This window comes from Aquarana catesbeiana, linkage group LG09 (genome assembly GCF_042186555.1).
Source record: "Aquarana catesbeiana isolate 2022-GZ linkage group LG09, ASM4218655v1, whole genome shotgun sequence".
NCBI lineage: Eukaryota > Metazoa > Chordata > Amphibia > Anura > Ranidae > Aquarana > Aquarana catesbeiana.
The window spans coordinates 316,695,307-316,711,887 of NC_133332.1; the positions used below are offsets into that span (position 1 = coordinate 316,695,307).

General features: G+C 45.3%; 1 protein-coding gene across 2 annotated transcripts in view; it reads right to left on the minus strand.

Annotated features, from left to right (window-relative positions):
* Nucleotides 1-16,581, minus strand: part of LOC141108795 (semaphorin-3F-like) — a 49,440-nt gene that overhangs the window by 26,698 nt on the left and 6,161 nt on the right. For both annotated transcript variants that reach the window (XM_073600731.1, XM_073600730.1), the window contains exons 3-7: nucleotides 14,396-14,515; nucleotides 11,580-11,673; nucleotides 8,221-8,340; nucleotides 3,653-3,792; nucleotides 2,049-2,163 (exon numbers count right to left, since the gene is read on the minus strand). In XM_073600731.1, coding sequence (XP_073456832.1) covers nucleotides 2,049-2,163; nucleotides 3,653-3,792; nucleotides 8,221-8,340; nucleotides 11,580-11,673; nucleotides 14,396-14,515 — 589 coding nt within the window. The remainder of the gene's footprint in view (nucleotides 1-2,048; nucleotides 2,164-3,652; nucleotides 3,793-8,220; nucleotides 8,341-11,579; nucleotides 11,674-14,395; nucleotides 14,516-16,581) is intronic.

A 16,581-nucleotide genomic window follows, 5' to 3' on the forward strand; every position in this document is an offset into this window, starting at 1 on the left:
AGTGAGAAGAATGTTCCTTACATTGGTGATCAGTGGGAAGAATGTTCCTTACATTGGTGATCAGTGAGAAGAATGTTCCTTACATTGGTGATCTGTGAGAAGAATATTCCTTACATTGGGGATCAGTGAGAAGAATGTTCCTTACATTGGTGATCAGTGAGAAGAATGTTCCTTACATTGGTGATCAGTGAGAAGAATGTTCCTTACATTGGTGATCAGTGAGAAGAATGTTCCTTACATTGGTGATCAGTGAGAAGAATGTTCCTTACATTGGTGATCAGTGGGAAGAATGTTCCTTACATTGGTGATCAGTGGGAAGAATGTTCCTTACATTGGTGATCAGTGAGAAGAATGTTCCTTACATTGGTGATCAGTGAGAAGAATGTTCCTTATATTGGTGATCAGTGAGAAGAATGTTCCTTACATTGGTGATCTGTGAGAAGAATATTCCTTACATTGGTGATCAGTGAGAAGAATGTTCCTTACATTGGTGATCAGTGAGAAGAATGTTCCTTACATTGGTGATCAGTGAGAAGAATGTTCCTTACATTGGTGATCAGTGAGAAGAATGTCCCTTACATTGGTGATCAGTGGGAAGAATGTTCCTTACATTGGTGATCAGTGGGAAGAATGTTCCTTACATTGGTGATCAGTGGGAAGAATGTTCCTTACATTGGTGATCAGTGAGAAGAATGTTCCTTACATTGGTGATCAGTGAGAAGAATGTCCCTTACATTGGTGATCAGTGGGAAGAATGTTCCTTACATTGGTGATCAGTGAGAAGAATGCTCCTTACATTGGTGATCAGTGAAAAGAATGTCCCTTACATTGGTGGTCAGTGGGAAGAATGTTCCTTACATTGGTGATCAGTGGGAAGAATGTTCCTTACATTGGTGATCAGTGGGAAGAATGTTCCTTACATTGGGGGTCAGTAGGAAGAATGTTCCTTACATTGGTGATCAGTGAGAAGAATGTTCCTTACATTGGTGATCAGTGAGAAGAATGTTCCTTACATTGGTGATCAGTGAGAAGAATGTTCCTTACATTGGTGATCAGTGAGAAGAATGTCCCTTACATTGGTGATCAGTGGGAAGAATGTTCCTTACATTGGTGATCAGTGAGAAGAATGCTCCTTACATTGGTGATCAGTGAAAAGAATGTCCCTTACATTGGTGGTCAGTGGGAAGAATGTTCCTTACATTGGTGATCAGTGGGAAGAATGTTCCTTACATTGGTGATCAGTGGGAAGAATGTTCCTTACATTGGTGATCAGTGAGAAGAATGTCCCTTACATTGGTGGTCAGTGGGAAGAATGTTCCTTACATTGGTGATCAGTGGGAAGAATGTTCCTTACATTGGTGATCAGTGAGAAGAATGTTCCTTACATTGGTGATCAGTGAGAAGAATGCTCCTTACATTGGTGATCAGTGAGAAGAATGTTCCTTACATTGGTGATCAGTGAGAAGAATGTTCCTTACATTGGTGATCAGTGGGAAGAATGTTCCTTACATTGGTGATCAGTGAGAAGAATGCTCCTTACATTGGTGATCAGTGAGAAGAATGTTCCTTACATTGGTGATCAGTGGGAAGAATGTTCCTTACATTGGTGATCAGTTAGAAGAATGTTCCTTACATTGGTGATCAGTGAAAAGAATGTCCCTTACATTGGTGGTCAGTGGGAAGAATGTTCCTTACATTGAACAATGGAAACAATATAATGATAAAACTTGCACCACAGAAAAAAAGAGGCAATATGTATGAAACCAATACATTCAGGTGCAGCAGCTATCTGTGTGATGTAAATACCATCAAAACAATTAATTTCATGCAAACAGCACTAGCAACATTTCATATATGTGACAACAAACCATACACGTGTGGTGACGTCACAGCAAATGCCTTGCCCTACGCGTTTTGTCGATTAACGTCCTACAGGGGCAGAATCTTGGTTTGTTGTCCTATATTATATAAAAATGGTGACAGCGCTGTTTGCACACAATTACCAGAGAACAAGGGCCGGTATAATTTACAGTATTAAGTGTACTCACGCAGTTGGTCGAATGATGTCTCAACTCCATCTGGACCAATGACAGAGCAAACGAGCCTCGCTTTGAGGAAAGAGGTCCACTTTCCCACTAGGGAGCGCATCCCACCCTCGTCATTCTACAATGATGAAAAATATTGACATTAAGTGTATCAATTCATTCCACAGGACACAGGGGTTCTTTAAAAATTAGTTTAAACACAATTCAATAACACAAATACCAAAATACATTAAAAGGTTTTATATAAACTATATTACCATAAGTATTGGGAAGCCTGCCTTTATACACGTACATGAACTTTAATGACATCCCAGTCTTATTCCATAGGGTTCAATATGGAGTTGGCCCCGCCCTTTACAGCTATAACAGCTTCAACTCTTCTGGGAAGGCCGTCCACAAGGTTTAGGAGTGTGTCTATGGGAATGTTTGACCGTTCTTCCAGAAGCTCATTTGTGAGGTCAGGCACTGATGTTGGATGAGAAGGCCTGGCTCGCAGTCTCCGTTCTAATCCATCCCAAAGGTGTTCTATCAGGTTGGGGTCAGGACTCTGTGCAGGCCAGTAAAGTTCCCCCACCCCAAACTCGCTCATCTATGTCTTTATGGACCTTGCCTTGTGCACTGGTCCAAATCATTTGGTGGAGGGGGGATTATGGTGTGGGGTTGTTTTTCAGGGGTTGGGCTTGGCCTCTTAGTTCCAGTGAAGGGAACTCTTAAGGTGTCAGCATACCAAGACATTTTGGGCAATTTCATGCTCCCAATTTTGTGGGAACAGTTTGGGGACGGCCCCTTCCTGTTCCAACATGACTGCCCACCAGTGCACAAAGCAAGGTCCATAAAGACATGGATGAGAGAGTTTGGGGTGGAGAAACTTGACTGGCCTGCACAGAGTCCTGACCTCAACCCGATAGAACATCTTTGGGTTGAATTAAAGCGGAGACTGCGAGCCAGGCCTTCTCGTCCAACATCAGTGCCTGACCTCACAAATGCGCTTCTGGAAGAATGGTCCACCATTCCCATAGACACACTCCTAAACCTTGTGGACGGCCTTCCCAGAAGAGTTGAACCTGTCATAGCTGCAAAGGGTGGGCCAACTCAATATTGAACCCTACGGACTAAGAAAGGGGAGGCCATTAAAGTTCATGTGCGTGTAAAGGCAGGCGTCACAATACTTTTGGTAATATAGTGTATCTCCTATCATCATCTGCACAAACCAGACGTTCAGCTCAAGAGCCAAATGTCTGGGCCTTCCAGTCTGCCTATAACCACTGAGGTTCACATCTAGTTCCAAAACAAAGGGGTCACCTACTGGTTCCAAAGGGGGTGGCTTGGTGGACTATTCAAAAGAGGAGATCCTCTGTTATATAAATATGTGTTATCTGTGGCTTGACTCCATACATACAGATTATTTAATATCAAATTTTCTAAGCAGAACACAACAGTCCCAGCATGCCGATGTCTACACATAGCTTTATCAGAAAAGAGAAGAAAACTTGAAGTGGTAATCAGGTAGTGCTTAGAATTTGTGATGAGAAGGTAGTATTCACAGACGAGAGGATGGAACCACATATAATGATCATAAATGAACACAAGGCATGAGTGTTTCTCACCAAACATATCCGAGCGATCCGAGACACAACGGCCGGCCCGTTCTCGCCCTCCAGGCTCCGCTCCCGGAATAAGATGTACAGTTTGTCATCCTCTCTGAAGCTGCTCTCCGGCACCACCAGAGAGCCCACAAATACCGGATCTAGAGGTGAAAGGAGAAGTCACAAAGATTTTTTTCTATAGTTAGCAGGAAACTGAGAATGAAAAATTTGTACAAATTCTATCACAAGTTTGTGACAATGTTTAGTTGCCATCCAAAAATGACTGACTATACCATCTACTCGCCGCCTGCCTTGACCTCTGCTTGTACCCAACTACTCTGTCATCTACTGCCTTGTCTGCAGCCTATTCTTTGCTGTCCCAGACTGCCTGACCACCCTATACTTGCTGCTGGCCTTGACCTCTCCTTGTACCTGACTACTTTCTCGTCTACGGTTTACTCATTGTTGTCCCGGAATGCCTGACCAGTGACCACCCTACACTTGCTGCTGGCCTTGACCTCTCCTTGTACCTGACTACTTTCTCATCTACGGTTTACTCATTGTTGTCCCGGAATGCCTGACCAGTGACCACCCTATACTTGCTGCTTGCCTTGACCTCTCCTTGTACCCGACTACTTTCTCGTCTACGGTTTACTCATTGTTATCCCGGAATGCCTGACCAGTGACCACCCTACACTTGCTCCTGGCCTTGACCTCTCCTTGTACCTGACTACTTTCTCGTCTACGGTTTACTCATTGTTGTCCCGGAATGCCTGACCAGTGACCACCCTATACTTGCTGCTGGCCTTGACCTCTCCTTGTACCTGACTACTTTCTCGTCTACGGTTTACTCATTGTTGTCCCGGAATGCCTGACCAGTGACCACCCTACACTTGCTCCTGGCCTTGACCTCTCCTTGTACCTGACTACTTTCTCGTCTACGGTTTACTCATTGTTGTCCCGGAATGCCTGACCAGTGACCACCCTATACTTGCTGCTTGCCTTGACTTCTCCTTGTACCTGACTACTTTCTCATCTACGGTTTAGGCATTGTTGTCCCGGAATGCCTGACCAGTGACCACCCTATACTTGCTGCTTGCATTGACATATCCTTATACCTGACTACTTTCTCATCTACAGTTTACTCATTGTTGTCCCGGAATGTCTGATCAGTGACCACCCTATACTTGCTGCTGGCCTTGACCTCTCTCCTTGTACCTGACTACTTTCTCGTCCACCTGCCAAGAATCCTACTTGCACCCGACTACTCTCGTCTATTGCTTTGTCTGCTGGCTACTCAATGCCATCTTGAACTGCCTGACTACTCTCTACTTGCCACCTGCCAAGACCCCTGCTTGTACCTGGCTACTCTCCTGTCTACTCATTGCCATCCCAGACTGCTTAGTATTTGTTGCAGCCTTGGCCTTATTTGTACCTGACTACTCTCCTGTCTACTGCCTTGTCTTCAGCCTACTCTTTGCTGACCCAGACTGCCTGACCACCCTATACTTGCCGCCTGCCTTAACCCCTGCTTGTACCTGACTACTCTTTCATCTACTGCCTTGTCTGCTGCCTACTCATTGCCGTCTTGAACTGCCAGACTTCTCTCTTTTTTTGTGTGTGTGTGTGTGTGTGGGGGGGGTAAGGTCAACAGACAGACCTCCAATAGTGCATTAATGTTACCAAACCAATTTATTTAAAATATGCTCACGTGACTTCTTCAGGGTCCCCTGAAACAGTAATGTAATGTGACGTAACGTGTATGGCGTGGCCGTAAGCAGACCGGAAGTGAAGTGAGAGGCGGAAACACCGCTGTTTTTGCTGTTTGAAGCGCTTTTAATTGTGCTTTAGATGTGAGCATATTTTAAATAAATTGGTTTGGTAACGTTAATGCACTATTGGAGGCTTGTCTGTTTACCTTACCCCCAACACATGGTCCTGGACCTTCTGAGAGAGGATCTGCGGAGGAGCCTGGTATGGTAGCCAATCAGCTTCTAACTTCAGCTTGTTTAATTAAGCTTTGACAAAATAAACTGGAAGCTGATTGGTTTGTATGCAAAGCTGCACCAGATTGTGCACTCTCCAGTTATAGTAAATCAGCCACATTGTGCCCCCAGAATGCCTTACTATCTCTTTACTTGCCGCCTGCCTTGACCTCTGCTTGAACCTGACTACCCTCTCACCTACTTTGCTTGCCGCCTGCCTTGACCTCTGCTTGAACCCGACTACCCTCTCACCTACTTTACTTGCCGCCTTCCTTAACCTCTGCTTGAACCTGACTATCCTCTCACCTACTTTACTTGCCCCCTGCCTTGACCTCTGCTTGTACCTGACTATCCTCTCACCTACTTTACTTGCCGCTTGCCTTGACCTCTGTTTAAACCTGACTACCCTCTCACCTACTTTACTTGCTGCCTGCCTTGACCTCTGCTTGATAACCTGACTACCCTCTCACCTACTTTACTTGCCGCCTGCCTTGACCTCTGCTTGAAACCTGACTACCCTCTCACCTACTTTACTTGCCGCCTGCCTTGACCTCTGCTTGAACCTGACTACCCTCTCACCTACTTTACTTGCCGCCTGCCTTGACCTCTGCTTGAACCTGACTACCCTCTCATGCTACTTTACTTGCCGCCTGCCTTGACCTCTGCTTAAACCCAACTACCCCTTCACCTACTTTACTTGCCGCCTTCTTTGACCTCTGCTTGAACCTGACTACCCTCTCACCTACTTTACTTGCCACCTGCCTTGACCTCTGCTTGAAGCCGACTACCCTCTCCCCTACTTTACTTGCCGCCTTCCTTAACCTCTGCTTGAACCTGACTACCCTCTCACCTACTTTACTTGCCACCTGCCTTGACCTCTGCTTGAAGCCGACTACCCTCTCACCTACTTTACTTGCCGCCTTCCTTAACCTCTGCTTGAACCTGACTATCCTCTCACCTACTTTACTTGCCGCCTGCCTTGACCTCTGCTTGAAACCTGACTACCCTCTCACCTACTTTACTTGCCACCTGCCTTGACCTCTGCTTGAAACCTGACTACCCTCTCACCTACTTTACTTGCCGCCTGCCTTGACCTCTGCTTGAACCTGACTACCCTCTCACCTACTTTACTTGCCGCCTGCCTTGACCTCTGCTTGAACCTGACTACCCTCTCACCTACTTTACTTGCCGCCTGCCTTGACCTCTGCTTAAACCCAACTACCCCTTCACCTACTTTACTTGCCGCCTTCTTTGACCTCTGCTTGAACCTGACTACCCTCTCACCTACTTTACTTGCCGCCTGCCTTGACCCCTGCTTGAACCCGACTACCCTCTCACCTACTTTACTTGCCGCCTTCCTTAACCTCTGCTTGAACCTGACTATCCTCTCACCTACTTTACTTGCCGCCTGCCTTGACCTCTGCTTGTACCTGACTATCCTCTCACCTACTTTACTTGCCGCTTGCCTTGACCTCTGCTTAAACCTGACTACCCTCTCACCTACTTTACTTGCTGCCTGCCTTGACCTCTGCTTGAAACCTGACTACCCTCTCACCTACTTTACTTGCCGCCTGCCTTGACCTCTGCTTGAAACCTGACTACCCTCTCACCTACTTTACTTGCCACCTGCCTTGACCTCTGCTTGAACCTGACTACCCTCTCATGCTACTTTACTTGCCGCCTGCCTTGACCTCTGCTTAAACCCAACTACCCCTTCACCTACTTTACTTGCCGCCTTCTTTGACCTCTGCTTGAACCTGACTACCCTCTCACCTACTTTACTTGCCGCCTGCCTTGACCTCTGCTTGAAACCTGACTACCCTCTCACCTACTTTACTTGCCGCCTGCCTTGACCTCTGCTTGAAACCTGACTACCCTCTCACCCACTTTACTTGCTGCCTGCCTTGACTTCTGCTTGAACCTGACTACCCTCTCACCAACTTTACTTGCTGTCTGCCTTGACCTCTGCTTGAACCTGACTACCCTCTCACTTACTTTACTTGCCACCTGCCTTGACCTCTGCTTGAACCTGACTACCCTCTTAACTACTGCCTTGTCTACTGCCTACTTTAGACCCTTTTCACACTGGGGCCGCTTTAGCGCTAAAGTGCCACTCGCGTTAGCACTGTTCAATCGGTGCTTTTTGTTCGATAGCGAGGTGATTTTAACCCCAAAGACAGGGTTAAAAGCGCCCCGTGTTGCGGTGCTTTTCAGGGGCTTTATTTCAATGGGCAGGGGCATTTTGGGAGCGCTAAATACAGAGCTCCCAAACCGCCCCAAAGAAGCTGCTTGCAGGACTTTTCCTAACGTCCCAGCAAGCGCACCGCCCCCCAGTGTGAAAAGTCACACTGAAATGAATGAGGTGGTTTTCAGGCACTATTTCTAGCGCTAAAACGCCTAAAAAAAAGTGCCTCAGTGTGAAAGGGGTCTTATTGCTGTCCCAGACTACCTGACTATCCTCTACTTGCCACCTGCCAAGACTCAGGCTTGTACCCGACTACTCTCTAGTCTCTGATCTTTTTTTTTTTCCTGTTAAGACAGATATCATTTAAAGCGATTTGTATCTGGGTTCAGATAAGAAGCGATTTTGATGTAGCATCTTACCATTCAGCCATCGAGAGTCGTACTGCTCGGTCCTGATTGGAGGTTTGATACCCATTGTGCGGAATATGGCGGAATCGGTCCCCATGTAATCCACCTGGACTCCCGCATACAGAACCCCATCTGTACAAAAAAGAAAACAACAAACAGTAGTTTGGCTTGAGATGCAATTTAAATAGAACAGTTTCTCCCAGTTCCGTGACCTTATTGGGTAATTAACGCGGAACAAAAACAGCTATGATGTGAAACGCGCTCTTCATCCGTCACCTACAGCAAGCAGAACGTCTCACTGGTCCACATACACGGGAAATCGCATTGGTTGCAACGGGTAACCATATTTTATGGACACTCTCAGTGCGCTTTATACCGCTTTACGGAACAAGTCTGCATATCTATGAGCTTCCATAGGACTTTGTACAACACACACCATGGATTACTTCCTCTTGTATTGTTATATTGTGGCTTTTGTATGATCCAAGCGGAGACAATGTCTTTGTCACTTCCTGCTATGGAAAACCAAAATCTGCTCCATTGCTGGAGTGCAGCTACCAGGAGGACCGTTTTATTGGATAAGAACCGAGCGTGTACATACAATTTATTTGGGAAACACACAGATACAGTGCCTTGAAAAAGTATTCACACCCCTTGAAATTTCCCACATTTTGTCATTTTACAACCAAAAACATAAATGTATTTTATTGGGATTTTATGTGATAGACCAACACAAAGTGTCCCCTAATTGTGAAGTGGAAGGAAAATGATAAATGATACAAATAAATATGTGAAAAGTGTTGAAGGGGCATTTGTATGGCGCCCCCCGGAGTCAATACTTTGTAGAACCCCCTTTCTCTACAATTACAGCTGCAAATTGGCCCTAGTTTCAAGCGCTTTGGGATCCTACGGAGTAAATCACTGCGCTATATCAAGGTGCCACTCAACTCAAGTCTTTTTGGGGATGTCTCTACCAGCTTTGCACATCTAGAGAAGGACATTTCTGCCCATTCTTCTTCTTTGTAAAATATCTCAAGCTCTGTCAGATTGGATGGAGAGCGTCTGTGAACAGCAATTTTCAAGTCTTGCCACAGATTCTCAATGTGATTTAGGTCTGGACTGTGACTGGGCCATTCTAACACATGAATATGCTTTGATCTAAACCATTCCATTGTAGCTCTGGCTGGATGTTTCGGGTCGTTGTCCTGCTGGAAGGTGAACCTCCGCCCCAGTCTCAAGTCTTTTGTAGACTCTAACAGGTTTTCTTCTAAGATTGTCCTGTATTTGGCTCCATCCATCTTCCCATCAACTCTGACCAGCTTCCCTGTCCCTGCTGAAGAAAAGCATCCCCACCACATGATGCTGCCACCACCATGTTTCACGGTGGGGATGGTGTGTTCAGGGTGATGTGCAGTGTTAGTTTTCCCCACACATAGCGTTTTACTTTTAGGCCATAAAGTTGAATTTTGGTCTCCTCTGACCAGATCACCTTCTTCCACATGTTTGCTGTGTCCTCCACATGGCTTCTCACAAACTACAAACAGGACTTCTTATGACTTTCTTTCACCAATGTCTTTCTTCTTGTCACTCTTCCATAAAGGGCAGATTTGTGGAGAACACGACTAATAGTTGTCCTGTGGACAGATTCTCCCACCTGAGCTGTGGATCTCTGCAGCTCCTCCAGAGTTACCATGGACCTCTTGGCTCTTCTGTGATGAATGCTCTCCTTGCCCGGCCGGTCAGTTTAGGTGGACGGCCATGTCTTGGTAGGTTTGCAGTTGTGCCATACTCTTTCCATTTTCCGATGATGGATTGAACAGAGCTCCGTGAGATGTTCAAAGCTTGGGAGATTTTTTTTATAACCCAACCCTGCTTTATACTTCTCCACAACATTATCCCTGACCTGTCTGGTGTGTTCCTTGGCCTTCATGATGCTGTTTCTTCACTAAGATTCTCTAACAAACCTCTGAGGGCTTCACAGAACAGCTGTATTTATACTGTGATTACATTACACACAGGTGGACTCTATTTACTAATCAGGTGATTTCTGAAGGCAATTGGTTCCTCTAGATTTTAGTTAGGGGTATCAGAGTAAAGGGGGCTGAATAGAAATGCCCCCCCCCCCACTTTTCACATATTTATTTGTATCATTTATCATTTTCCTTCCGCTTCAAAATTATGTGCTGCTTTGTGTTGGTCTATCAGATAAAATCCCAACAAAATACATTTATGTTTTTGGTTGTAACATGACAAAATGTGGGAAATGTCAAGGGGTATGAATACTTTTTCAAGGCACTGTATTTGGTACAGCCCAAGGCATAAAATAACTGGGCTCAGCCCTTCCTTCTCAGAGCTGGCCGCTCAGCTGTCGGCTAATTACCAGCTCCTATCTCTCCCCAGTTACTCAGCTGTTGATGATATCCTGCTCGACAGTCCTACCTACTTAAGCCATCCAGCCCAGAGGATCTCTGCCTTCGCCTTGGTCAACATCACAGAGACGCTCTCCTGTATTCCTGTTAAATGACTTGCTTAGCTGACATGCCTTCTGGCTCCAGATCCTGCTTGCTGTTCTACTACGCTCATCTCCAGCTCCCTGACGTTTGGCTTGTCTGACTATCCGTTCCGGTTCCTGAACTCTGGCTATGTTTTGACTATGTTTGTTCTATTTACTTTTATTATTAAACAAGTGTGATTTAACTGTACTTCTGTCTCGGTCTGATTTCATGGTTCCTGACACACAGCCTCTCCAATAAGTCCATATATTATAAGGGCTTAATCAGTCCATAATAGTGAACAAAGTCCATAATAAAAGCAAGCACGGCACAAAGGTAGGCAGCTCCCCCCGAGAGACAGAAATCGATCTCTAAAAATACAGTAGAGGAAAACAAGGGGGCGCCACTAAGTGCAGTATTAAAGCGACTTTATGTAGCAGCCAAAATTACACTCACCACACATCAGCCGGAGTAGGAATTAATTGGGAACCACAGTGGAGCACAGAACCGCAGACGTTCCGCTGCCTAGGTAACACATTGTGGATCACCAATAGGCTCTTTTGTCAAACCTCAGAGCCTATTGGTTCCCAATGACTTCCCACTCCGGCTGACGTGTGGCTTTCCAGCTTCTCCATCTCTGCTGCCGGCAGACCCCCCCTGTGGACGGACGATCCCGGTCACAGATGCAACCATACCGACAAGCGCTCTATATGTGGGAATTATGTCAGTGTAGTTTTGGCTGCTACATAATGTCATTTTAATGCTGCGCTTAGTGGCGCCCCCTTGTGTTTTCCTAAACACTGTATTTGGAGCTGCAGAGCACCTAACACCGAAGAATGCCGGTAAATGAATAAACATCGTGGAGTTGATAAAACACACCTATGATGGTCGCCATGTTGTCTTGCTTAGGGTCATAGGGGCATCTTCCTTTCCCAGACTCGTGGGAGCCGGATATAATCCTAAACACATAGTCCTGGAAAAAGAAAGAAGACAGAACGATACAGTATGTGTGTGAGGATCCCGGGGATAAAAGAAAAGTTATTTCACTCCTCCGGTTATATGTGACTGTAGGAGAAGAACGCAGGTCCTCCTCGACCTTCCCGGTGGTTGAGGTGTCTCCTCAGACAATTCCTCTCCAAGACACTCCTACAAATCAATCATTTTGTATAGTAGGGTAAAAAGAAAGGAAGTCCTAAAAGTCGCACATCACAGCAAAAAAAAACCTGTAAGGAGGTGTAGGACAGCCTCAGCCCAGGCTCTAACCAGGCCACGCTCCCAACGCGTTTCACTCTGGGGAAACGCGTCAGACGTGTGGTCTGGTTGGAGCCCAGGCTGAGGCTGTCATGTACCTCCTTACAAATTTTTTGCTGTGACGTGCGACTTTTAGGACTTCCTTTCCCTACTAGATGTTTTGAGCTGGGGCGAGCTCTGTCCTCGTCAGCACTCCTAGTGGTTTGTCATGCAAACTGGACCTGGTGGAGCCTTGAAGGGCACCTGGCATTTTTTTCCTGTAATTCTTTTGTATGTTAGGAAATTGATAGCAATACAATGAAAATATACATTCCTCCCCATAATAGAATAATGGGGCCCATCCCGCAGACTCGCCAGGGGACACCCACAACAAGTTTCCAAAATTTGGGACCCGTGGATGACATCCCGGATGACTGCTGCTGACAAGACCTGTGCTCGTAATCACACTGGAAGAAACACCATTATAGGTCCACTTCACTTCCGTAGTCCATACTCACTTTATTCAATCAAGTCCTGAGGAAGTCATTTTGCCACAGTTGAAACCCGTTAGCTACCCTTTGGATTGCCCCCCCCCCGACTATCTGGACTTTTTAGCAGTGATGTGGCACTTCAATATACATTTTTGTTAGAATATTACGATTCACTGGTATCACAGATTGCTCACAGAAGTTCTTGGGAGATACAAGGTAACAGATGCAATTTCTGGGCCTCAACTGAATAATGATTGAACATGTCATGGCCACAGCTGAAGTTTTGTGTCACTGTTCCTATATTGTTTCCTACAGAGGAGGGAACCAAGAGGAAAAATAAATAAAAAATAAAAAATTGAAAAAATAAATATAAATAATAAAAAAAATAAATAAAATAAATACAAATAAAGAAAAAATAATACAAATACAAAATAAACAAAAATAAAAATAATGAAAAAAACTCTTGTTTTGGATAAAAGAAATACCAAAAATGTCAAATTAAAATTTTAATTTGACATTTTTGGTATTTTTTTTAATCCAAAACAAAGGTTTTTTTCATTATTTTGTTTTATGTTTATTTTGTATTTTTATTATTTTTTTCTTTACTTGTATTTATTTTTTTTATTATTTATATTTGTTTTTTCAAGTTTTTATTTATTTTTATTTTTTTTTTCCTCTTGGTTCCCTCCTCTGTAGGAAACAATATAGGAACAGTGACACAAAACTTCAACTGTGGCCATGACATGTTCAATCATTATTGGAACAGAAGATATTTTATGTGTGAAAGTTATCACACGGCCTAAAATAACTGAATGTTCTTCTGGAAACACAACTACAAGGAGAAAGCAAAAGAAAAAAGAAAAAGAAAGAGGAGAGAAGAGAAGAGAAGAGAAGAGAAGAGAAGAGAAGAGAAGAGAAGAGGAGAGGAGAGGAGAGGAGAGGAGAGGAGAGGAGAGGAGAGGAGAGAGGAGCAGGGAGGGGAGAGGAGAGGGGAGGGGAGAGGAGAGGGGAGGGGAGGGGAGAGGAGGAGAGGAGAGGGGAGGGGAGGGGAGGAGAGGAGAGGAGAGGAGAGGGGAGGGGAGGAGAGGGGAGGGGAGAGGGGAGGGGAGGGGAGAGGAGAGGAGAAGAGAAAAAGAAAGAAAGAAAAGGAAAAGAAGAGAAAAGAAGAGAAAAAGAAAAGAGGAGAAAGAAAAATAAAATAAAAGAAAGAAAGAATATTCCAACTTCAAGTCAGCAAAGATACTTTTTTTTTTTTTTAACAAAAAAAAAAGAAGATGTTTTTAATTAGGCACGGTAAACTTGAAGGGCTTTGAGGGTCCTGCAGTAATGATAATTGCCCACAAGGTGGCAGTAAAGAATCTGACCTGGACACAGTCAAAGGGAAGCGTTCCAAAAGAAATTGGCTGTGAAAAGCAACAAATTAAAGGGATCACACTTCTTTACTTCTTCTTTAACAATATTAATGCTGCACTTGTTCATACGTACATAACATGAACAACGAACCACTGTTATTAAAACGCAACTCTTTCTCATGTCTTTGGCATGCTGGGACTTATAGTACCGCCTTGGTCAGATGAGCAAGTTAGATAGTCATAATCCAGATTTCTTTTTTCTTTTTTGCTACATTAAGAGAACTAAACTAACATTTTCAAGCATGGTATGAAAATAACAATTAGGATTCATTCATGTGCTTTGGCCTCTAAAGAGCGATTTGAGTTCAGATTGCTCTTCAGAGAGCATTCAACCCCTGCTTTAACCCCTAGAACCCTGGAACTAGAGTGCCACAACCCGGCTGGTGGGCACATTAAGAGCGGCCCCCCCATTCACTTGGATGGGTCGTATTCAGCGGAGGCTGTCAGATTTTTATCTCTAGTAACAAAAATGGAAATTGAAGCGCCACATCACTGCTAAGAGGCCCGGATACAACTTTATTTGCTGCCCCTCATGCCCACCCCTTGTCCCGGCCCCGCTTACCTCTGACCTCCAGCCCCGGTAGATAAGAGTGCACTGCGGCTGGTACGCTCCGGTCCCGCAAGCATAGAGATGAGTTCGGTTCACCGGCTGAATGACGCGCAGGTAATTGGCGCACTCGTCCTACAGCGACAGACATAGAGAATGTTAAAAGGAAGAAAGCTTTCGTAAAGCTTTTGGTAAAGTGAGACGGGTCCCGGCTGGAAATGAAAAATTACATTTTTTGTAGTCACTGTAAAATCCTTACAAATCCTACATTCAGGGACACAGAAAGTTCTGTAGCGTCAGGTTATACTGCCCTCTACAGGAGGAATAAACACTGGGAAAAAAGCATGTCCAGTGTAATTTGGGTATGGCATTGCAAAGGCAGCCTTAAAATGGAACTAAAATCACTTAAACTATTCCTTTTTTGTCCCCCCCCCCCCCCCCCCCCATCCCTAAAAAAAATTGTATTCAGAATTTTACAAATATTGTTACTTTTCTGTGCAGTTCCTGGTTTCCAGGCCTAGGCCAAGCCCCAACGCCCCCTGTGATTGCCTCCTGGGAGTGTCATGGGATTGCCCCCTGGGAGTGTCATGGGATTGCCCCCTGGGAGTGTCATGGGATTGCCCCCTGGGAGTGTCATGGGATTGCCCCCTGGAAGTGTCATGGGATTGCCCCCTGGAAGTGTCATGGGATTGCCCCCTGGGAGTGTCATAGGATTGCCCCTGGGAGTGTCATGGGATTGCCCCCTGGGAGTGTCATAGGATTGCCCCCTGGGAGTGTCATGGGATTGCCCCCTGGGAGTGTCATGGGATTGCCCCCTGGGAGTGTCATGGATTGCCTACTGGGAGTGCCATGGGAATGCCTCTTGTGAGTGCCATGGGAATGCCTCTTGTGAGTGCCATGGGAATGCCTCTTGTGAGTGCCATGGGAATGCCTCTTGTGTGTGCCATGGGAATGCCTCTTGTGAGTGCCATGGGAATGCCTCTTGTGAGTGCCATGGGAATGCCTCTTGTGAGTGCCATGGGAATGCCTCTTGTGAGTGCCATGGGAATGCCTCTTGTAAGTGCTATAGGATTACCTCCTGGGATTGCCTCCTGGGAGTGCCATGGGATTGCCTTCTGGGAGTGCCATTGGATTGCTCTGGTATTGCCTCCTAGTATTGCCTCTTTTGATGGCTATGTCACAGTAGTCAGCGTGGTACAAAGCCACAAATTAGCAGCCTTTGTGCACAGGCACGGAAACTTTCTGCTCATGTGTAGTATATTGCCCATCCACTAGAAGCTGGTGGCATTTGTACGCATGCGCTGAAATCCACCACATGTGCACAGATGTGCAACTGGTCTCTTGCAGACCTTAAATGCCTGCAGTGGCGCATATTTGCATGCAATTTTTTTTTGTGTGCAAAATATGCAACAGATTTGCAAAGGTATATATGGCGGGACAGAAGAGGAGTGTGTGTGGGGGGGGGGGGCATTCAGGAGTGATTATTTTAGCTGCACATAGAAACCAGTTCAGCAAGAATCTTGATTGCAGAAAAAAAAGTAGCCAGCATAGCGGTCAGAACCTTCTCCGTCAAAGACATCCCTCCTCCTAGGACACTAGCAAAACATTCAGGCATGCTGGGAGTGGGAGGGGTTATAGTGGGCTGGCCCACAAATAATTTTTTTGTCCAGTCCTCCTGTAGGCGGCAGTATAACCCAACAGTATAAGCCTTCCTGGTTTCCTCAATGAATGAGAAAGAAAATAAATGATAAAAAAGGCTCAAATCACAAAGTGTTACCCCAGATTAGGACTTTTATTTTCAGCTATGTGACTGTTATTTTCAGACCGCTAAAAATAACCGTCACTATTTTGGAAATAAGGACCCTTGTTGCCAGCTTTGTGACTGGAGTCTAAAATGTAGCAACGCCATACAGATTCCTTTGTGTGGGAGGACTCAGGTGTTGACTAATGTATGGCCCAGTCAGCCCTTTCCTGTTTAGTTTTGCTGAGAATTGTTATTGGGTCCTGTACTCAGCACAGAGAAGGCTATCCAGGGCATTGTGGGCATTTCACATCATTAGAGACTAGGGTTTGCCACCTGTCCGGGATTCACCCGGACAGTCCGGGTTCGGAATCATGTGTCCGGGTTTCGGACTGCCTGAAACCCGGACACATTATTCAGACCGGACTATCGCTTCCAGATACATCTGGATGAGAGTTGC